Raw genomic sequence first — 24,662 nt, forward strand, 5'->3', positions numbered from 1 at the left:
AAAGAACTGTTTTGACATAATAATTTGAGGAACTTTTTCAAGTTTATGCAAGAGCAAAGCAATCCAAGTTTCTTAGCCATTGTACCCAAATGTGACAGTCGAGATGAAAGAAGAGCTAGTATATGGTAGGTGTAACAACTCAACCAAAAAGACATCTACCATTAACATGTTTACAGCTACTATAGCACAGAAGCTGCACACTTAGAGCACAGACTGACACAAGGTTCTGTAGTTGCCTAATCAATCTATTAAAAAGTCTCATTAACCAAATAGTTGACAGTCTTTTCTTATAATAGTTACAAGTATTATCTTAAGAGTGTTAAACACAGATTTATCTTGATTTTAATAATTAATAATTTAAAACATATTTGATATTGTTTCATCTTTAATCCATTTCTTTGTAGGTCATAGGAACCAAAAGGAGTTTGTACTAGAAACATAGATTTATGTTTCATCTTTAAAATCAGTCAGATGCTATGGTCAAAGATAATAGCCATTGACCAAGAGAATGTGCCTACATAAACATAGGCAAGCTCAAGTCCCCACAATAGCAATAAGGAATCTCCAAAATACAGATACAAAGATAAGGAACTATCTAGTAGTTACAATCTCAAGAAGTTGTGGGGGTAGCAGACAACAGAGACTTATATTGAACCTTAGACAGCATCACCATTCTCCTAACAGGAGAGGAGACAATTCCTCATCAACAAGAGTTAAGGGTAACAGCAACAATTTTAGTGGAAGTTTGACAATGTGTTCATAGCTTCATTTTTGCCTGGTCCTTGTGCCAAGTGCCATTATATCAACAATTTCTTTCAGAATGTGTCTCACACATAATGGTCCATAGAACTGAGGATGACATAGTGAAAATGTGAAAATTCAGGTTCCTTAAAAGATGACACAAGAAACATACCCACTCTCGATCAGTGCTCACCTAGCATTATTGTTCTTCTGCACTGAAGAATAGATTCAATTATACGTTAAGAAAAGTTTATGGGCTGATTTTCTAAAGCAAACAGTTTGCAACTTGAAACACAGTTCAGAAATGTATACTCAAGACAAAAAGGCTTAATAAAGGTCAAAGATTCAGATAAATTCTGCACTTTTGGCATAAGCATTAGCTGTATTAAAAAGTATTCAAATGGACTTCAGTCACTTTTATGCTCAAGTAAGATCAATTTATAGTATTAAACACATCTGTTCTAGTATCTTTAGTAACTATGTTTACATAACAAACATGCTCTGTCATAGAATATTATAAAACTAGTATTACTTATTCAAGGATCTGAATTCCCCAGGAAATTATGTGGGGCCAAACACTATTATACAGTTTTTCATAAGTGCTTATGGCAGAACTTCAACTACTTTCCTGTTAATGAAGTGTCCAGAGTGGGTTTTTTCCATGTTTATCTTAAAAACATTAATTTTCAGAAACTAGAAACATGTGACAATAATGACTTCTGCATACTGCCAGAAGCTAAATGCAGCCTTTATAATGAGAAATATTAATATTAACTTATGGCTCAGTAAATCAGTTAGATTCAAAAAACAGGAACATTTTCACAATCAGAGTTGCAAATGCTAAAGCCTCTATCAAATAGCCTTTCACAGATCAAAGACCCAGAGAACACCTATTCTATAAAACAGTTACCACAATATTTTTTTCTAGTTCAAAGTCTTATCAAATAGCAAGCATTCACTTACTTACAAACACGTCAATACCATGACTTCTTCACCTTAACCAAACAGTTTCCCCACTGCAGGATATTTGGTCCTAAGGATTTTCATACTTCTTTGAAACACCATCAAGGTAAGGCTATTTTTAAAGAATATCATAAATAATAATTAAGCCTTAATCCCCACGTGAATAGCACTAAATAAAATTTTATTAGACCTCCTAAATTCACAGAGTAGTCACTGGACTAATTTGGGGAGCCTAGATTGACAAGGAGGTTCAAATTTTCACTGTATGCAATACTCATTCTATACTTCATTTTAGAATCACAACACCCACTATATCAGATCCACACATAATTCTACATACATGCAAAGAGTATCATGAGGATATCTTCACATTACAGTTTTTAGCAGAAGGTAAGTATTAATGTTCACTCTGTTCAGGCCCACTGACCATGTTCATCTCAGACTCCCTAGCAATACAAAAAGTTCTCCCCAAAACAGCTTTTCATTTGGAAAATTATGTTTGCTTTCGTGTCTCTAACTCAAACTACACACACAGACACAGATTTCATAGCACATTTCAATTACGGGATATAGTGCATCTCAGAGAGCATGGGTACTACGGAGTGTCTCCTATGCAGTTCTCAAACTCACTCCCAAGTGTTGCTGAGTTACCAACAGATGATGCAAAAGCAAGTGTGTTATGTGTGGACAAGGAAGGCAAGGGAAAGGATTCATTACAGTTTGCCAGTCTTTTTTTTCTGCAGAAGTTTTGGGTTTGTCTTTTTCTTTTTAAGTTTATTTGAGCATAGGTGTCAAGTCTTTAAATACCTCTGAAAGACAATGGACAAAAACTGAAAGCTGCTGAACTTCCTAGTATGGTGAACTGTGGTTGAATGCAGCACCTACAGAGAACCCTCCCCAGCTGGCGAGCACTCTGTGGTGCTGGGGGCTGCAGAAGGCAGCCCAATGCCATGCATGGGCCAGTGACTGTGCCATATATAACCAAATCATTAACGTGGCTGTCATCGTCACCTGTCAGCAACTTTCCCTGGCATGTCAGAGGTCTCCTCTCCCTACAATACATTAGCATAATTGCTTGAGTAATTATTTGCTTATTTGGTTCAGTTAGAATGGTCTGAGCTAGTGTCAACATCAGTAACACACCTTTTAAATTATTTCTGCAAATTTTTTTAAGCCTACGGATGGAATGGGAGTAGTGAGCAACCACACGGGTTATGTGATGGGTGCTAACTTGCAGCAGGGACACTGTGAGGGAATTCTGGAGTAGGGAGGCAGGCAGAGTAAGAAGAGTGAGCTGTGGCAGTGGGACAAGCTCCCCCTGCTCAGCTGCTGAAAAAGGTCAGCAGTCAGAGACAGAGAAGAAGCATGTACCAGCAGCAACCCAGTACTAACAGGACAGATCAAGGTCTTCACAGTAGGGCCAGGCATAGGACTGGGATCCTCAGCAGGGCTGCCAGCAGAGCAGCATCATGTCCTACAACTGCAAGACACCCCGCCTGTTAAAACGCCGGACCAGTTTGCGGCCGTTACCATCAAAGAGCCACAATTGTGTTAGTTCCATGTTCATGAGGAGCTAGCAGTTGACATCCATCACTGAGCATAAAACCACACAATTAGTGCCTCCATTGAGAGAGACCTGGGCAACAAAAGTGACAAACACTTTCCTGATCGCCAGCTATCATATTTAATATAGCACTTTATAAGTATGATCTAATACATTGTGAGATTTGGGACATAGTGTTACTATGGTTATAACTTCCTTTGCTTTCTTCCCCTTGCAAGCAACACATTAAAAGTAGAGTAAGAGATATTACTGTTCACAGATACTAACTGGTCCAACTCTGGAGTTTCTTAACACAATTCACTTTTTCCATAGTCAATGAAGGTTTATTAAAGGTTAGAAGAAAACAAATGGTGACAGTTGCACAGGCTGGGGGTTAAACTTATTTCTGCTAATTGATATGGAAAACTTTTGAGGCCCAATTCCCACCTTAGGCTGCTTACTAGGTAACTTGCCAATTTTTAACGCTATTACAATTAGATTTACACTACCTTGCCAGACAAAATACACAAGGAATTAACTGGAATGATTACAAATGGATAATTTTTCCTCTTTTTTTTTTTTTTTTTACAAAAGCAAGTTACCCAGTTGCCAGAACCATATTTAAAATGGAACATTTACCAAGAGCTTTATGTGGCCCTCATAATTTCTGTGCACCTATCTGAAATGCACCAAAACAAGAAGAAGTCTATTTAGAAATATGGTTGAGGTATACTATAATCCATAAATAATATATGAAACTGCCTCGGGAGGATTTTAAAAGAGGTTTCATTGACATGGGTAAGAAATTTTGCATTAGTGAACAGAAACAGTGGAAAACAATGCAACTTTCTTTGGATAACAGATCATTCTATTGTTCAGTATTGTAAAGAAAACCAAAGAGACTGAAATTATTGGCTCAGTTTAGAAATTATGACATTGAACAAATCAAAGTCAAAAAAATAAAAGCCCCCAAAACAATACTAGGAGATGAGAGGTCTGGTCAGGTTTTAGACAGACTATCCAAGCAGCTGGAAAAGATGTTGATTCTCTAAGGGAAATTTGTAATGTATTTGACTCATGTTTTTGTGGAGTTGCAGATTATCCTGAGGGGTTTGAAAGAAGGAACACATGCCAAAAAGTTACGAACATTATCTGGAAAATGATAGTATTTTAGTAGTTTTCCAATACAGCCAGCAATAGAATTTAAAGTTTAAAAAATAACGAAAGAAAAAGTAAAACAGAATTGGTGGGGTGGTCAAAATAAGAGATGACTTAATGATGAAGGAGATTCTTCTATTTTGTTTTCACAAAATACAAATAGGTTCATGCTTTTAAAAACTAGGCTTTCTTTAAAAAATGTTTTCAGGATTAATTTTTTTAAAATATTATAAGTTCCTTTTTAATTGTCACAATTTTACGTCCATTGAAATGACAGAACAGAAATAAAACCCATCACTAATACAGCTCTTACTGGCTTGTTTTTTCAACTCACATATGTACTACACACTGTAAGTGACAGACTACCCTTAACATGTGTAATACTGTCTTCTCGAGTAAATCTGTTTTATAATGATTATGACTTTACAAACTATTTATTTTTAGAGATTTGCAATATGCTCCCTCTCACCATTTTCAAGTACTTCATAAAACTAGTAATTATGGAGATATTTTGTGTCTTTGTACAATTACATCTTCTCATGGTAGAAGCCAGCTTCATGTAATTAAAAATGGAGCTGGAATGGCTTACAATATCACAGACAAAGGTTGCTGTCTTCCTGAAATTTGTGAGGTGTTGAACACAGACAACTAGGATGTGTCATCTTACTAACTACTAACTAATAATTTACTGATTAATAAATTAGCAATAAAAGTAAATATTCAGAAACTAGTCCAAGTAACTGCCTCTGGTATCAGTGATAAGGTTTGGGGTTTTTTATTTCTATTTCAGTGATCCAGCATTTGAAATTTGGGAGGGGGATACTAGGTACTTGTGCAAGGATCAATGTAGAATTTGCAAACCTTGTAAAGAAGTTGATTGATCAGAGCCAGTGACAGACAAGCTTCTGTGGGAAAGGATGTGCATGGTGCACCTGACTGATGACAAGGTGGGAAGGGATGTGATGGGTGCTTGGGGGTTGGCATGGGAAACAATGTCCCAGCAGGGTGCCCACATACAGGGCCCTAGGGGTCACACACACCTCCTCCAGCTGCACAGGTATCACAGCCTCACACACTAATGCAGCTGACAAGGAAAAGAAACCACTTCCCAAAAAAACGTGTCCAGGTTGATGGGAGCTACAGAGAGCAAGTGAGACTGTAATGTGGAGAGGGCAAGCAGCACTAAGACCAAGTGCATTCGGAGTCATTAATATACAATTTCATGATTCTCAGAGCAAGAAACTTGACAAATCTCAGCCTTCCAGAGCAGGATGCTCATTCTTTCTGAGTCAGGGAAGTAATGAGTGTTCATCAAATTACTGATCAAGCCGAAGACAGCTTGGAACACAAGAAATTTTGATCCTCTTCTGCTAAGGGAAGCCTTCAGCTACACCTCCTGAGATGGGCTGCTGAGGGATGGTCTCTGTCACCGCACTGGGGGTTCCTGGCACAGCTGGGATCCTCACAGGTGGGTAGCTAAACCTGCTCTTTGTTGGTAGAGCCATACTGGTGGACTAACCAGCCATGTGGCCCAAAGACCAAAGCATCATTGCAAATACATGAGCAATACCAATTCTGAGACAATTTCAGAAAGCCGAGCACATGAAAGGAGGTTGTAAGAGCCCAAATCTGTTCCCAGAAAAATTCAAAACCATTTTTGCCATTAATTTTTTTTGGAAGACACAGTTCTGCAGAAGAATAATCAAGTTCAAACTGTTTGCAAGCTTAACAGTTTTAAGGCTGAATGATGAACATATCCAAACCTTCGGGGAAAAATTCTGCTTGCTCTTTTAGTCCAAAAATGACAATTGGAGTTTAAGCGGCACAGTTGAGCAGATCCAAACATCAGTTTAAAATTCAGTCCAATTCCAGAACACAGCAGCCAACTGAAAAGTATCTAGGGACATCCAGATCAGACCAAAGAATTTATAATACAAAACCAGTCTTTATTTAATAATCATAATAAATGTTAAAAAGCAAATTAATATAAAGGTCAAAAAAGTCATTGCGTTTACAAAATTCTGACCAAATTCTGACCACAAACAAGTTAAATCTGAGAAAGTCTTAAACTGAGTTTTCATTTCATCTTGAAAAATTACTGGTTGAACAGCAGAACTTTAATTTTCAGTAGAAATTGAGCAACAAATATATAATAAGAAGAGTTCTGTTAGAGTGGAAGACCTACATCTACTTGAAAGTCACAGTTTGGTGCTTTTTTTCCCAGCACCAACATAAAGGAATGAAGATTCACAAACAAAATCTTTAAAACCAAAACGTTTTTTCTATGTCTTTAATTTAAACTTTATCTCAATTTTGGGTCTGTTACAGAAGTGGAGGCAGTCTTTTTAAGATGAGCTTAAACCTTCACACACAAATATTTCTCCATTTCAGTAATCAGATGGGTCTGTTTTAAGACAATAAGATGTGACAGGTAGCACATTTGAGGGAGATCAGTGATTCCCTTGGTTGCTCTGCACGATGTAGGTCTAAAGGCAGAGTGACATCAACCAGCCGATAAGTGCAGTAATCCCCTGGGAGTAGCTGTCATGTCTCATTGTCCTTATGAAAGAAAAATGGTAAACAAGGAAGCCAGTCTGCAATTATGAATTTATGGATGTTTGTTAATGAGTGTCTCAGACCTAGTCAGACAGCTCCTCTTGGAGTATTTTTCAAATTTCACAGGCTGTTTCAGAATGGTCCTTCAAAACTGATTAAAAATGCCACCATCATTAGATTACATGAGAAAAAAACCACATTAATACACTTTGAAAGCCTGGGGAACATACACCCCCTGTAAGTTTCAGGCATCAGTTCTTTCCAGCGAACAAATAATCCAGGAATGAAAAAAAGAGGAGAGGGAGAAAGGGATTTAAATCATAATGGTACAAAAAAGAATGACCCAAGAGGACTTTAAGGACCAAATTTAATATATTTCTTGTTTAAGCCACATGGATAAAAATGAGGTATCAGAAATCATACACTGTGATTTATGCTAAAGGAATCCTTCAGAAAAATTGCCAGACAATTACACAAAAAGATAATGAGGATAAGATGACACAATTTAAATGCAGATCATCCAGACAGACACCCTCCTGGCCATTTATTAAGTCCAGACAGATGGTTCTTGCAGCAGTTCTCTTACCCTAACTATCCTTAAAATCAGGGTAAACACTCAGTAAAAAAAAAAAAAGGACTCCTTAAAAAAATTTTTTTTTTTATTAATTTAAGGATTAGAATAAAATAGAATGTAACTAGAGCAGGAAAAGATTAGGACAAAGAGAGAAACACTGATGATTTATAATGAGTACTGGTACCAGACAGCGGAGTAGGGTTGGGATGGCACTGGATAAGCAGTTCATAAAATTGTCTTGGGCTACAGGTCATATACAATACAACACAATATCTTTTTATGGGAGGGATTTACTTACATGTCTGCTTAAACCTTCGCTACATGCCTTGCTATACAAAAGGTCTTTATGAGAGATACAGTGCTGTTTCATATATGGTGTTCAACAGTATCCAGGCACTAGTCCACAGTCGGGAGTTTTATAATTGATCGGAACATATTTCCCCCAAATAAAACTAATTTTTCCAGTTTTTTGAACAATAAAGGCAAACACCCACTGAGCTACCTGACAAAGCCTTCAGAGCAGTCTGTCCCTGAAAATGAGAAGCAGGTCACAGAATGATGCTTACTCCCATTAGCTAAGATGAAACTAAGCTAACAAGTTTTGTCTGAAACCACATTTTGTTTTCCTGCATTGAGCAAATGCATTACTACTCATTCATTAGATATGTCCCTCTCATTGAAAATGCAGGTGCAGGTGCCACACAATGCACAACGCAAACCAATTTCTGAACAGTATGTCAGTGAGCTTGTAGACATGATGCCATTCTGGTCTAAGGACACAAGGCCCAGTTTACCCCTCTGTATTCACAATTTGACTTTGAAAAGTGGTAAGAGGGAGGGAGAGCATGGCATTGCAGTTTTAATATATTTCTGGTCACTAGTGAACCCTCTCTCCCCAAGAGCATCTCTGCAGACCCTCCCTCTGGCAAACACCCCCACATTACTCACACATCCACAGACTGAGCACAGTCCAGTTGGAGGGCTGCTGTCCTCAACCAAGCACTCGAAGAGACTTTGACAGAGCCACATAAGAGCTGAGTGAATATGAGAGATTGAAATTCATGTAGTAGTCTTGCATTATTTTACATGTTCAGGTCACCAAAGAGATCACTGCTCCAGTGCAGCATGTGGTAAAACCTTGTCATTATCTGCTTAGGAAGCAATACTGCCCATACACAATGTTGTTCCACATCTACTCATATTTACACATTTGTATGGCATATAAAAATGACCTGATCCAAATATAAATATTTCTATGCAACTCTATTGTAAGAGAAAATGCATTAAGTTTCTAAAATGATCTTAGTTATATAATCACAGCAAACTCTAGTGCACATCATGAAGAAAATGTGTATTTGAAGAATTTCATACATAATTACATGACGTATGATTAAAACAGATGATATTAAAATACACTAAAAATGTTAATAATGTATATTTTAGAATTAAAAAAAAAATAAATCATTATTAATGATCCAAAACAGGACCAGGGAACTTACACTTCTATAAATTATACTATTTTATCTAGATTCAAGATATCATAGGAAGAATAACAAAACATTTTAAGGATGTAAGGCTATAATGCTTGAATATGACCTCTCAAACTCCTTCACAGCACTTGATTTAGGTAAAAATGCCTTCCTTTTTCAAACCTCAGATATAAATGGAACAAGGGAAATGAGATATCTTCTTGCTTAACAGTTGTAGCTGTATATAAGTTACTGTGCTGAAGATGTTTCTACTGTCATTATACATTCATTTGAGCAAGATAGAGTAGTTAATTGCATAAGCTCCAGCTTATGACAGCTCAAAGAAAAGGTTAGTCTTCATCAGTAAATTGCACCAGTAAATTTTACTTTGCTCCAGAAATAAAGAGGGGTATTTGCATCGCTGGATATGTCATTGCAGTTCAGGGCCAGTAATCAGTGTTTTGTGGGGTAATTTCTAAAACAGGTTATGCCTGGTCCACACAAAACCTGACTTGGCTCCATTTTCATTTTGATTGTTGCAATTATATTTTTAAGTTGAAGACAGTAACATGGATGGCCCTTTCTCGCTACAACAAACTCACTATCTTTTCTTGGTACCAGGGAGCTATGAAGATCTATCTGCTATTGTAAAAAATTTAATTTTTAAAGGCAAATTAATAGTATCATTTATAAAGTAAGTTATAATAAGCATCCATATCTGGAGACCTCTGAGTCCAGGATTTTAGAAAAATGAAGTCAAGAGTCTGCAGCGGTTAAAGCATAACCTTTGTTTCACAAAGGACCAATATTTCTCCATTTGCTCCTATCTCCAAGAGTTATAATTTCTTGAACTGTTGGTAATTACTTTATTGCCCGCTTCCAGAGATATCAGTCAAGAATCATTCATATTGTGAGGGAGTTTTCAGAGGGGGGAGTTGTTTTACTGTCAACATTTCTGGTTTTTTTTTTTTTAAATAGTTATCTTCAACAAGGATCTTCAACAGTAAATGCACAGTGCACACACTCAAGTTGTACTGGCTTGAGAAATCATAGAGTTAAAGAGTTACCAAGCTCCCAGCACTGGCATTTTTTCTCCTCAGAACAGGCAAAATTATTACGAATATTAGGAGCTGTGCAGTGTCTGATCTTCCTATCTAAATCAAAACCTTTATTCCTCTAACTTCAAGGATTATGAACAACTTGATGAAGGCATTTGATTACAGACTTGAGACAAACCTTATAGGGAAAACCTGCCTCTACAGTTTTTGATCACTTTGACTTAATCAAGCCACAGAGAATGTTCTTGTCGGAGATGAGCATGGTCTTTGCAGACACAGTGCATCATAAGAAACAAAAGCAGAGTTACCAAATGGAAACTGTCTAGACAGTCAGCAGAAACTTGAGCATAAGCAAGAGGCATCAGCATGCCTCTGAGCCACAGCAGGAGAGGGGTTTGCTCTTTCCCCAGAGACACTCTTCTCTTGAGCAGAGCTCCCACCTGTGAACAAAATGTATAATCATAGCTTTCTAAATGCTCTTGTCAGGTCTTATCTACTGCCTGAGCTCAGGCATCATGTGTGAGGGACTATATCCCCATTTTGAGGACACAGACACAGCATTTAACTACCCACACCACGGAGCTTAGCTGTTGCTTGTAGCAGTATGCACAGATTAAAAGTGAGGGAAGCAAAGGGCTCTCGTTTCACATCCCACTTTCACTCTTGTTTGGAATAAAGGGATGATAGCATAATGATTCCTGAATGTCTTAAAGAAGGAAATGTAACAGTGTCCTAAATTTCCTAATAACTCAAGCATCAGATGACTTCAATTCTAATCATGATTTTTGTTTTATAACCAAACCTGTAACTTAATAGCAGTGGAACCATATGGAAAATAAACTAAGAATGCTGATATTTAAAAACTATAAGCAAATAAATATAATTTGAATCTGGTTTTATTTTTGCTTCTCTTAGTATTTTTTAAAAAGGCCAGTTGGGTTTCCATAAGTATATTTCTTTTGCAAAAATTGATTCTACAGATGTTTACAGAGTTAGAAAAGCAAAGAAAGTGTTGCAAATCAGGCTTGGGAAAAATCATCACAGACTGCTTTCATCAACTGTATCACAGAAACACTTTAATATTGAGCCTTCACCAACTATAAACTATAGGAAGTATCTAGTGCATTAGCTGTTTCCTGCTGGTACCTGAAGTTTAAACATTTGTGCACAGAATGTGTAACTTAACAGTAGGCTGACTCTACAAAAATCAGTTTTGGACAGATTGCTTAGGTTACAGTAATGTTATTTGACCTATTAGTTTTTATGAACATTAGCATAATATTTAAATATATTCAAAATGCTTTTTTTTTTAATCTGAAAAAGTCAGCAGTTTACTACTACTGGCAGTTAAAATGATGCTAGTCTCAGTGGCAGCATGCCTAACCTCAAAATCATTGAGGTTCCTTGCAGCAAGCAAGCCACTAAATCTCCTCAGTGTCCAGTGGGGACAATCAGAATTGTGCTGATTGAGAGGAAACTACAACAAGGATACAAAAGGGTCACCACACCTAAACAAACACTGTGGTTGAAGGCAGTTTCAAACTTTCTATGTTTCATAAACTAGAGAGACTTCTTTTTCCAAGGAAAAGCAAAATGAGATTCAAGTCTTCCCATTTATTTTCTTAAATCATCTGGTTTTCTAGTGTTTTTTCTTTACACCCTGCCAAGCAACATTATAATTTACAGAAGTTTTTGCTGATAGAAAAAAACCTGGAAGCCCTCTCCAATGCCAAGTGACAGCAGTTTAGAGAGTTTAACTGATGAGTAATGCACTGATGAAATACTGCAACGCAAATTTGTTTTCAAAATATTTAGGACTTAGAGATTACTTGCGGAAATGGTAATGTTTCCTAACAAATCAAATGTTTCAAGAACAGACCACCCAAATGTATTATCATAAAAAGAAGTCAGCTACTTAATTACATAATAGAACAACCCATTTCCACATTTCTACTTTACTTCTCTATTTTACTTCTTTTTTATTATTTTATTTTAACAAAATGTATCCTCTCTAGAGAGTAAAAGATTTACAACAGGAGCCTGGTTGAATTAATTTGCTAATAACTAACTTCCTTGTGTTCCAATTCTTTAGGAAATAGTTTAACTTGAACCATGGTACTCTACATACAGCACAAGGAAATGAAAACACTACCCCTTTCCCGCATCTGAAACGGCTTTACTGAGACCACCTACACTGACTTAAACTGTGCACAGACTCAACTAAATTTAAAAATTACAAAATTATTTAGGTTGGAAAAGACCTTTAGGAGCATTGAGTCCAACCACTAACCTGTCCAACCACTTGCTGTCAAGTCCACCACTCTGGACCACTTTTCTGGTGCTTGACAATTTCTTCACTTCAGTGAAGAAATTTTTCCTAATATCCAATCTAAACCTCCCCCTGGCACAACTTGAGGGCATTTCCTGTCATCCTGTCACTAGTTGCCTGGGAGAATAGGTCAACTTCCACATTACACTTCATCCTTTCAAGTAGTTGTGGAGAGTGAGGTCACCCCTAAGCCTCATTTGCTTCACGTTAAACCACCTTCCTCAGCCATTCCTTATCAGACTTGTATTCTAGACCCTTCCCCAGCTCCATCGGCCTTCTCTGGACTTGCTCCAGCACCTCCATGTCTTTCTTGTCATGAGGGGCCCAGAAGCAGACACAGGATTTGAAGTGCAGCCTCACCAGTGCTCAGTACAGAGGGACAATCACTTCCACGGTTCTTCTGGCTACACTGTGGCTGATCCAAGCCAGGATGCCATTGGCCTTCTTGGCCACCTGGGCATACTGCAGGCTCATGTTCAGCAGCTGTCGACCACTATCTCCAGTGGCATTCCAGACACTCTGTACCAAGCCTGTAGTGCTGCCTGAGGTTGTTGTGACTGAAGTGCAGGACCTGGCACTTGGCCTTATGAAACATCAGACCATTGCCCTCAGCCCTTGATCCAGATTGTCTACACCACTCCACAGATCCTTCTAACTTTCCAGCAGATCAGCGGTCCCACCCAGCTTTGTGTCCTCTGCAAACTGACTTGCAAGTGCACTCAATTCCCTTGTCCAGACCATTGATAAAGAAGTTAAACAGGACTAGCCCCGATGCTGAGCCCTGGGGAACACCACTAGCAACTAACTGGATGTAACCAACTGGATGTAACACAACTACTTTCAGGGCCCAGCCATCCAGATAGTTTTTTACCCAGCAGATAGTGCAACCATCCAAACCATGAGCAGCCAGTTTCTCCAGAAGAATGTCATGGGAAACCATGTCAAAGGCTTTAATGAAGTGCAGGTAGACAGGATCCACAGGCTTTCCCTAATCCACTAGGCAGGTCACCTGATCATAAAAGGAGATCAGGTTAGTCAGGCAGGACCTGCCTTTCCTAAACCCTGCTGGCTGGGCCTGATCCCTGGTTGTCCTGTATGTGCCATGGGATGGCACTCAAAAGGATCTGCTCCATGATCTCCCTAGTACTGAGGTCAGGCTGACAGGCCTGTAGTCACCTGCATCCTCCTTCTGGCCCTTGTTGTAGATCGGCACCACATTTACCAGCTTCTGGGGAGGTTGTCTCATTTAGCAGATTAACCAGAACTGCTGGTAAACGATGCAAAGTGGTTTGGTGAGCATTTCCACCAGCTCCCCCAGCTTTCTTGGGTGGATCCCATCTGGTCTCATAGTTTTGATTGAACAGCTGGTCTTCCTATTAAAGACTGAGGCAAAGAAGGCGTTAAGTACCTCAGCCTTTTCCTCACCCTTTGTTACCATGTTTTCCCCTCTGCATACAATAAAGGATGGAGATTCTCCTTAGTCCTCTTTTGGTTGCTAATGTATTTATAGAAACATTTTAACTGCCTTTTATGTCAGTAGCTAGATTAAGTTCTGGTTGGGCTTTGGCCTTTTTAATTTTCTCCCTGCATAACCTTACAACATCCTTGTAGGATTCCTCAGTTTTCTGCTCCATCTTCCAAAGGTCATAAACTCTTTTTCCCCAAGTTTCAGCCCAAGCTCTCTGTTCAGCCAGTCTGGTCTTCTTCCCTGCTGATTCTTCTTTTGGCACATGGGGATGGCCTGCTCCTGTATCTTTAAGATTTCCTCCTTGAACAATGTCCAGTCTTCCTTGACTTCTTTGCCCTTCAGGATTGTTTCCCAAAGGACTCTGTCAACTAGGCCCCTAGACAGGCCTAAAACTGTCCTCTGGAAGCCCAGGGTGGCAGTTCTGCTGAACTCCCCCCCCCCCCCCCCCAAAACGTCCGAGAATCAAAAACTCTTCAATTACATGATCACCGTGCCCAAGATGGCCTGTGACCATGTCACCACCCACCAGTCCTTCTCTGTTCAAAAATAGCAGGTCCTGCGGGGCATCTTCCCTCAGGGGCTCATACACCAACTTGTGTGAAGTTGTCTTCCACACACTCCAGGAACCTCCTAGGCTGTTTCCTCTCCACTGTATTGAATATCCAGCAGATATGTGGTAAGTGGAAGTTCTCCACAATAATAAGGGCCAGATTCTGAGACTTCTCCCAGCTGCTTACAGAATATTTCATCTGCCTCTTCATCCTGGTTGGGCAGCCTATAACAGACTCCCACCATGGTGTCTGCTTTGTTAGCCTTCCCCCTTTAGGATACCCCACTGCCTCTCCTTCCTTGCCAATCCCTTCTGAAGGGTTTATAGCCCTCTCAGTATTCCAGTTGTGAGAGTCTTCCCACCATGTTTCCATGATGGCAACTATGCCATGATTTCTGTGCTGTGCAAAGGCTTCCAGATTCTCCTGTTTGTTGCCCATGTTGTGTGCATTGGTGTAGATGCACTTCAGTTTGGCTATTGATCCCATCAAGTTTTGGGGAGGAAGAAGCCCTAATTCCTATGTGACCATTTCAAGGCACTTCCATGGTTTCTAACATATCAATAAACATTGTGCCTTTGCTGTTGCACAGATCTCCATACCCTACCTCCACAGAGACAGCAGAACAAAGCATCTTGATAGCACACTTAATTAGTTCAAAGTATTTTATATCAATTTCCTCACAAAGATTGGTCAAGAACTACTACATTTCTGCACTCTGTGCAGAGAGACATTTCTTGAGCTACTTCGCAGATTTTTACAACAGGCCACCTAAATATCGTATTTCTCAGACTCTCAACCAGTCTTCTTTGACAAAACATACAACTGAAGATTGCTTAACCAGTAAAATATGAACTAGAAACAATTTACAGAAAAATTAATCTTCCTGATGATGGGCTATCCTTTATTTACAAGAGACTGAATAACTTCCAGCTATTCAGAGCAGGTCTCCTACCTTTAAACACAAATAAAAGTTCTTGTTAAGACATCACAAGGCCTTCACAATACTCCCTTAATGTGCACATATATTACTAAACCTCTCCCCCATATCTTAACTATTGCTCAAAATTAGTAAAAATATTTTCCTAAAATGTATGCAGCAATACTATGTCTAAATGTTCAGAGAGCTATCTAACATGCCTTAAACACTGGGATAGCCTTGTGAATATTAAGCAGACACAAACTCTATTTTTCTATTTGAGAGCAAAGTGCTGAAACAACTACTTCGTACTTGACTACCTATAAGACATATTGTGTGTTCATCACCATTTTACAGAATATTAAAGTCTACTAAAGGGACTATCAGTATCTGATGAGAAAGCAATATGTATTGGCAATATATTAGAAAAGGGTAACAAAAGGACAAAGTATTTAAATAATTAAATTTCACAGCAGATAACTTTAGTGGGTGCTATAAAACGTGCTATATCTGTAAAAACATGAACATACTGAAGGGGAATACAGAATAAAACTGGATCAGAGGTGCTCTGGCAAAGAAAGCAAGGAAAGAATAGGGATTTTGTAAAAGAATTCAGCACTGGTCCTTCTCCTTTTCTGGGCAATTACCCTACATTTCCTTCTGGGACTGTGACAAGACATTTGTTTTTTCTTTCTTGTTTTATTGCACTGCAGGCCTACCTTTAACATATTCAGTGGATGAATATGCACTTTTCTTGGGTGGCTGTCCAATTGGTGTACCTTTTACGTGAACCTGAATTTGAGGGGATTCTATACCTCATCTGAAACTAATCTACCATGTGAAGAAACTTCTAGTTATCTCCTCACTGTACTAAAACTGTTTAAACCAGATGTGTCAAAGTTATTCTGCAAGAAGGGGCTGAATTCCATGTTTAATTATGCCCCATGGAGCAGGTCATAAACCTCATGCTATCACTGGCAAACTGTTTTCTGATCCCTCTTAAAGAGAAGCTGCTTTGGCCCAATGGCTAAACAGAGAAAACAGACCTATAAAAAAACTGTTTTAACCTTTCTTTGTAAACACAAGGAAAATAATTGGAGGAGAAAATGGTATTAGATGTTAATGTAGCATTGACTGACAAACATTTGGGCTGTATAACAGGATAGAAAGTTAGCAGTGTGGAAGCAGTTTTCTCTTCTTGGGGAGTATCCCACTTGCCAGGTTCTGCAACAGAATGACTGGAAGAAGTTTCTACCCTTCCCATGTTACAGCACAGTGTGGCTGCATGGTAAAATGGACCACAGAGACACCCTAAACCAAACAACTCTGAAAAGACAGAAGGGTACATCAAAAGATGCAAAATTTCAGTGGTTCTGTTTACCGCAAAGACATCTCTACAGTCCAGGTCCAATAGCAGTGTTAGTACAACTATTGGGAATGAAATTTGCAGTTTGGAAATGAGTAAAAAGCAACCAAGGACAGGGCTTAGGGAAAAAAATGGGAAAAAAAATGAAGATTTTTTTAAAATCCAGTATGTAATCTAAACTATCTACATTGACCTTTTCAACCCATGCACCACTGGAATTATTTGAGAATTTTTCATACCTCACTGTAGTACATAGCTCACAGCTGATCATCACTGCTTCATACCTTATTTATTGTTGAGAGACTCCCCCAAAATGTGCTTGTTCTTAAATTATTGGCGGGTTCAAGTAAAAGAAAGTCATAATTTTTGCTAATACTGGTGGTCTGCATGACCTTGGATCACTGCTTTTTGAACACTTTCTACAATAAATCATGTGACTTGGGCTGCTACAATTTAAACCCTCCTATGTTTTGAAAACTTTCTATACATTTTTCAGAAGCAATACTAGCTCACTCCTTATTAGGTATGTAAATAAAAGACTTTTGCTTTTCATAGATGGGAATAGTCATGCCATCCCATTTTCTCTCTAGTTTCAGTGGTTTATTAACAAGCTATCACCTGAGACATTCTGCTAAGAGTAAAAAGCTCTATGTTACAAGAATGAGACAGAAAAGACTGTGAAAATGACCTTAGGAACAGAAGAAAGAACAGAGAAGCCCACCCAGGTTCTGCTCATGGGCATCAGGGAACCCCAGTAAAGGGAAACAGGATCTTTGTAGTTCACTCAGTATGGCTTCAGGCAAGAGCCTGGAATAACATCGTAGCCTGGCAGGTCAGCTGTGGCTTTATCTCCATGAGTCTCGAAAATTCTAAAGAGAGATTCCATAACTCCTCTGTCCAAGTGTAGCCATGCTCTCCCATGGAAGATTCCTTCCCAGTGTTCAGATGGAGCCACCCAAGCCACAACTTCTAGCTATTACTCCTTATGTCACCTGACTCTACCAAGAAGAGTTTGATTTTACTGTCTTTCTAACCGCATCTCAAGTAAGCAACTATTCTGGTTGCGTTTTAGCATTCTCTTTGCCAAACTGGAGAAGCCCAGCTTCCTTGCAAGCCTCTCTTGCTAAGAAGGTGGGTCCTGGCTACGCTGTCAGCTTGTCACTGAACCCTCCTCACTTTCTCCACATCCCTGCTGACCTGGGAACTCCCTGACTGAAACACAGTATTCAGAGAGGAAGACAAAGGGCACAGCAACTTGTATGCAGCTCTGCAGAGCTTCTGCTAACACCCAGAACAAAATTTGGACAACCCGCTCATGGTACTAATCACTCGTGCAATCTGTGCAATGAAAATGTAACCAGAAAGAGAGAGATCCAGATGGTAGTGGCTAGAACTGAAATGTAATTAGTTCAGTCAATACAGTAGTGTATTTTTAGATCTTCCACTAGTCAAAACAAGAGATATTGCTCAAGTAAATTTAACATTGCTCAAAAAAAATTAAAAAAAAAAAAGATTGCAAAAACCGTATGCATGTCAATTCTATAGAGACTTTTTTTCTGACAACTTAGGCAAGAGCTGGAAAGCATATTTTAATTCATACGATGGTTAAAGGTAAGAGCACTGCCAGAAAATATGATTTGGAACAATTCTTGGAATACAGAGGTTCATCTGTTTTGCAAAAGAAAGAATCAGAAGCACATAAGTATAAGCAGTTATTTTAAACTTGCCTATTAAGCAAGGACACCAATAGCTAACAGATGCAGTTATTTGCAAATGGTTTCAGCAAAACATACATACTACATATGACAACACTTCCAAACCCCCCCCCCCCAACCCTGACTGAAACCTCTGTCCTGGTAGAGACATGACAATAATACAAACCTGGCTATTAAACTCAGCATTGTCTGAGGACTATTACACTAGATATTTAATCATGTTTCGGTAACAGTATCTTTCAGATGATTTCACAGCAAAGTTCAAATGTAGAAAAATTAATCTAGATTGTCATTTCCCAGAACTATTTAAACCACTCAACAGAAAACTTGCCTTCGTTGGAATTTTTCAGTGTGGACTAAGAAAAACTGTTCCTACTCTGCAAAAAAACAGACCTAATTGTTTCCAAACACACCTCAGAATACTGAAGAAACGCAAACTTTTGCAAAGCAGTTTAAACACCCTGGCTTTGATTATCATTGACACATAACACCCATTACATTGTTTAGGTCTGTTTTGATAAGTGCTACACAAACATATTAAGGGTGAAAACACAAGAGGAAAACATCTCATCTGGGAGGAAAGAGAGGAAGGAGACACTAGGCAAGTAACAAATGGCTACTTCATGTCTCTAACTGTGTAACTGGCAAATTTCAAGAAGCAGCAGTCAGAGAGCAGGGTATGAACTTCCAGAAGAAGGGCAGCTAAGTGGAACATCTCTATGAGCAGGCCATCACAAGGAAAAGGCACTGTAAGTAGAGGCAGTAAGTGTCATACTGGAGGGCAAGCAATCTCGTGAAAAGCCAGATAAGTTGCATTCTAATAATAAAACAATGCAGTTCTTAAATTTAAAATAATTTTTTTCTAATTAGAAAATATGGGTGCAGGGGGTTTTTATGAAGGGAGGAGTTGTTTGTTTTGATTTTTACTTTGCTTTCTTAGTGTGCCATAGGGCCAACACCAAGGTGGAGGGTACCCAAACAAAAAAACCCAAAACCAACACAAAACCACCCCATGTCCCTAGAAAAATAAAACAAGGCAGTGAGGAACTGGGTTATCCATTTCTAGAAGTGCACCGGACAAGCTATGGGTGTGTTATATTACATTTCAGTGGTTACAAAATTTCAGTGAAGTGGTGAAGAGTCATACTGGCTCAATGCAGAATAGCGGTGGTAGCCAAGATAACACTGATAAACCACTTTAAAATGTCCAGTGCACCACAAGAGAGTTGTGTTTCAATGACATCAAAAATACATGGCAAACCAATCATTAAAATCACTCATTCAAATCACAGTTTGACAGTTTTCATGGGGCCAGTTTTAAGATTATGGATTTTAAAAAATTTATTTATTTAGGCATTTTTAAGAAGTGAAAAGCCCTTTTATACGTAGGCTGAACTATAATTGCTTTCTAAGTTGCTGCAGACACAGTTCAACTTTTGTTGTTTTCATCTTTTGCTTTTACTTTTTGCCTAAACAATTTTATGAAACATTCTTAGTTTCTGCCACCTTCTACCCATATTAAGCAACCTAGGATTTTAAACCAGGGCAGAGTTTTCAGGCTGAATGCAGAGTATTCTCCACTCCCCTAATCCTGCAGAACCTCCTCCACCTCACATCTGCAGGGCTGGAGTATTGCCAGTGGCAGGTCTGTTCTTCACAGCACCATTCCTTCGATGTCTGTAGGGATTTTCTGCAGAATTCTGACTATATCTTACTAAAACTTGATGCCCTTTGATGATAGTTTGATAGCCTGTCGAAATTTAATTGACTGTCTAGCATAATTTCTAGAATTGCTGGCATTCTCAGGAATAAAGAAACAAACCCCTTGATTCACACTACCATGATTACTTGTAATTTTGGCAGCTCTGCAGTTCAGACCCAAGGCTGAAGTGGCACAGGAGTAAAACCACTGTTTCCCGTTCCTGCAAACTGGCTTTTGAAGTTGTGGCTGTAACACACTGGGTAGACAGCTTCTGACCATAAACACAGGACAGTTTTTAGGACTAACCACCATGCACTTTCCACAAAGTCTAAACCAAGATTAAAATAATATTTGCATCAAGAGAAACTATAGCTGTAAAGAGAGCTAATTTTATGCTGGTATGATTGGCATATTATACCTGAACTTGCTCAGAAAGTATGTACTTTGCTTTAATACAAAATTAGCTTTGGGTGTAACTATTATTTGTTTTTCAGCAGAACCTACAAACTATTTCTATTTGCTTGCATCTAAATGTAACAAAAAGATGTTCTCCACACCCATGAAGTTTAATTTTAGGAGTTAGAGGCTTCTGAAAAACCCAGGTGAGCCAAAAGCTGGCTCTCATCTTCCTCCAACCACAAATGGAAAGGTGGAAAGTCCTAAAGAAGTAACAGCCCTAATCCTATTACTCCTTCTCCACTTTCACTCCATGCCAACCAAGCTTCTCGAACTCAGTCACATTCACTGTCTCCCTCTTGCGGGATTAATGGCCCTTTCCTTGTTGCTGTCAGAAGGTAGTCTTTATCATCAGGAAACTTCCTTTGCTGTAGCTAGTGTGTCAGATCTATCTGAGATTACTGATTTTTTGCTTCTTTGTTTTTGTTTTCTGGCAGAACTATAAAAGGAGAGTGGCTACATTTTAAAACTAAAAATTCACTTGCTAGATACTGTTGGTCATCACTCATTTATTCTCCAGGATTATCATATTCCAAGCACTGCTCCAGTTCTACCACATACTTCAAATCACTACAGAACATCTGAATTAATATTTTCCATCATGTGAACAAAGGAAACAATCCATTTTTAAAAATTTAAATTCCTATACTTCATCTTTATTTTTCATTTTTTGGAAATTAAATTAGGAGTATTTTTATCAATTTTAACATTTCCTCTATTTCAGTTGAGGAATCAATGGTTTTAAAGGTATTGAAACAAAAATTTTGGCTGAACTGCAAATAACTGAATTGCTGAGTGTGTCTGTGTGTATATATATGTGTGTGTATATATATACATATATATATATATATATAAATCCATGCACAAAAAGGCAACACCCTGAGGTTACATTATCTTTTCAAGAAGATCCTCCTTTATTATTTTTATCATGGTAGAATCTATAAATCCCACTAGAGATTGGGGCCCCACTACATGATATGCTGTGCAGACATCTATTACAACTCAGTTGCAGCCCAAGAGAGTTCACGAATGTGTATTTCTTCTACGATGCACATAAATACAGTGTGGCTGTTCAGTTCTTCAAACTTGGCTGAATAATACCCTCAAGAGCACAGACAATCAAGAAATTACTATGATTTCAGTTTGACTGTTTATATATTTTTTAAAAACACTAGTTAGTGCTTCAGCTTAAAAACATTTTGAAGAGCAATGTATTAAAAGACGAACATCAAATGGACTTGAACAATTTATAAAGGCAAGCCCAACTAAAAATCAGTCAAGTTTCTAACTGCTGAAGAAGTCAAAACGGAGTGCTTTTGCAATGGCAAACTCTTTTTCCATATGGGAAAAGGTGGGGTAAATGTTTCAGTTCAGCTTTAAAACAAAGAAATTAAACTGGCTTCTCACATTATCAAGGACAAAATATGACTTGGTGGGTCTTCTATCTTTCACTCATCTCACAATGTTTCTTAGTGCTGCACATTCACAGCAGCTCATCTGACACACACACACACTCATTAATTTTGTTTTATTGCATTATCTGATACGCAGCTGTTGACTTGTACCCATTGCAATTGATATTGCACATATGAAACAGAGGCTCAGCCCCAGAACTTAGAATGCATGCATAACAGCACAAACAGCAGATGGATGTAGACAATTTCTAAAGAGGAGATAAAGCTAGTCAGAATATCCTCAGCATACTAGCAGATGTCTGGGTCTTTTATATCTAATTATATATTAAAAACATAATATATATATATCAAGCTTCTTTTGAGCATAAAGGCATACACAGAGAATGAAGATGCTTGTTTAAGTATTAGGTGAGTAATGGAATTTATCATCATAAACAGAGTTAGAACAGTTCACATAGGCCTGCAAATGTTCCTATTTAAACATTTCTTTTCATGAGAACTGAAGTCATGAATAAAGAGCTCTCTCTCTCCCTCTTAATATGCAGTTAGATTCCACTAGGAATCCCCAAGCAATCACTTCCCTTTTTTCCAAATTCTAAAAAAATACCAAACAAAAAAACCCACCCCACAACCAAAGCAACCAAACAAAAAGAACAGCAACAAATCACCAAAAGACCCAAGAACAAAACCAAAACCAAAAAAAAACCCCACCAAACAAGAAAACCCAGTGCTTTGGCATCAACAGCATTTATCAGTCAAATGGGTCCTGTGTATTTCAAGTTTTGCAGTCGCAGTGGCAAGAATATAAAACACAGAGTACGTGAATAAAAAGATGAACCAGAGACTTATCATGATGATTGTTTACTGTGAAGTTATTGGCAGATTCCCTCTGATCTGATTTCAGGATTGTATCAGCAAGCTACTGGATAGGTAAACCTTTAAGCATAAATCCTTAAGGTAAACTGGGAGCAGTAGGTGATGTAAATGTAACACAAGTATTCTCAAATCTATCAATTGAAAATTGTTCACATTCTTGCTGTTACCTTACTAAAAGCAGCACTTCCTTTCAAGTTACTAAGTGCTATGGTCCAAAATAAAGTTCATGGCATCGAGGATATTAAAACATAAAACATTTACCATCAAACGATGTAAACATTAAAACGATTAAATAAATTAGAGGATCAAGGCCTCTAGGATCGGAGGAGAGGAAAGGTTTGTAACTTTGCTTTTCATCTCTATGGCTCTCCCTCCCTTCTCTTTTTCAGTTATCTTGCTTCTTTTCCACCATCTCCAACTCAACAGGAGATCAAAGGATGTTCCACCCATAGTAAATCAAGCCAGAGACTGCCAGTCTGGAGAACACAGCCAACGGACAACTGAAGGGAAAATTAACACAACTGCACTTTCATCAGCAACAGAGGTTAATAATGTTTTAAGAGTAGAAGTCACATTTTCACTGGGTTCACAATTACAAAAATGGAGTCTGTGGTTTAGACATCCAATAAAAACAAGGTAAAAACACATTAAATTATTCACTTTTTAAAAATAACTCAGAAGTCCATTTTCACTGTTCTAGGAAAATACTATTTTTCAAAACATGTTAGTTCTTTTTAAATGCTTAAGTTTATATTCAGCATGATTCAGTTTAATTTCTATTAACACGTCTGCAAGTGTAACAATATCCGTATCCTTTTCAAGCTGTTTGAATGTGGGATTTTTTCCAGTGTTTTTTTTTAAAAGTTTAGCTGGCTGTTTTATAATTTGTCACCTTTTGTCTTCTTTCAGCAGTATGTCATTAAGTCTTTAATTTGGCGTTTCCTGTTGTCTGCAGAGGGATATATGCTGTTTTAAATCCAAAGGACTGCAGACATAGATGGTGGGTAAAATCTGTGAACCATAAGTAAATTCTTATAAGGAACATACAAAAAAAGATTGTTCTTCAGTCAGACTTAAGCCATTACTTTCTTCAAAAGAAGAAAAGACACCAGTTAAGAAAAAGGCACCGCCAAAGACCTTCTGCCCAAATGTGCATCTCCATGAAGTTTCCTGCTGAGTGCATATGAATGCACAGCGATCTGGGAAAAGGATCCAAATAGGATTTCAAACATCCAAAAATTTTAACTCAAACATTTAGGTATTTCACCATGCTGCTATTCATTCATTCACTGATTTTTTTTGTCTTAGTTTAAAGAGATGCTAAACAAAAGGAGAACAGCTCTACATGTATTTACATTCCAAAACTAAGCTCCCCTTACCACCCCCCTAGTCTGTCATCCCTTCATAGCTAAACAAACCGTAAAGTCTAGCCCTATGTCCTTGAAGCAAAGTCACAAACACAGTAACAGAAAAGTTTGGTCTTTCAAGAAGAAAGAGACAAAAAGCGGTTTTAATCTATTATAGTTGCCTATGTTGTTTTGACTATGAGCGTCAGCATGTTCAGATAATATGTCCACATTGATCAATTTCTTTACTATTTTGGCTCTTACTAGGCTTTGTTCTTTGACAATTTCCTAGTCATTAATGGCTATTACTGTCCTACTGCTAACACCGGCTCTTAGATACAAGCAATACATTTCCCAAAACTATTCTGCAAACAAAACCAGAGGCTAAATATTTCTTCATGTAAAAGGCAGGCAAAAACAATGGTTGGCTCTATGCAGCACAGGGGTTTCCATGTAGAGG

General features: G+C 38.2%; 1 protein-coding gene and 1 long non-coding RNA gene across 5 annotated transcripts in view; one reads left to right on the forward strand and one right to left on the reverse strand.

The window, feature by feature from the left end:
- Positions 1-24,662, reverse strand: part of ARL15 (ADP ribosylation factor like GTPase 15) — a 276,210-nt gene that overhangs the window by 66,793 nt on the left and 184,755 nt on the right. The window contains exon 9 of one of the 4 annotated variants that reach the window (XM_027635362.1): positions 9,605-10,502. The exons of 2 other annotated variants lie outside the window; for them this stretch is intronic. In XM_027635362.1, the coding sequence (XP_027491163.1) occupies positions 10,284-10,502 (219 nt within the window). In that variant the 3' untranslated portion in view covers positions 9,605-10,283. Of the gene's footprint in view, positions 1-9,604; positions 10,503-24,662 lie in introns of those variants that run through there. One more of the 4 variants, XM_027635364.1, reaches the window with a different exon arrangement.
- Positions 94-23,486, forward strand: LOC113943508. The gene is made up of 3 exons (XR_003526351.1): positions 94-129; positions 5,786-5,873; positions 23,246-23,486. It is a non-coding gene; the product is annotated as an uncharacterized LOC113943508 (long non-coding RNA).

Source organism: Corapipo altera, unplaced genomic scaffold, assembly GCF_003945725.1.
Source record: "Corapipo altera isolate COAL_440 unplaced genomic scaffold, ASM394572v1 61411, whole genome shotgun sequence".
NCBI lineage: Eukaryota > Metazoa > Chordata > Aves > Passeriformes > Pipridae > Corapipo > Corapipo altera.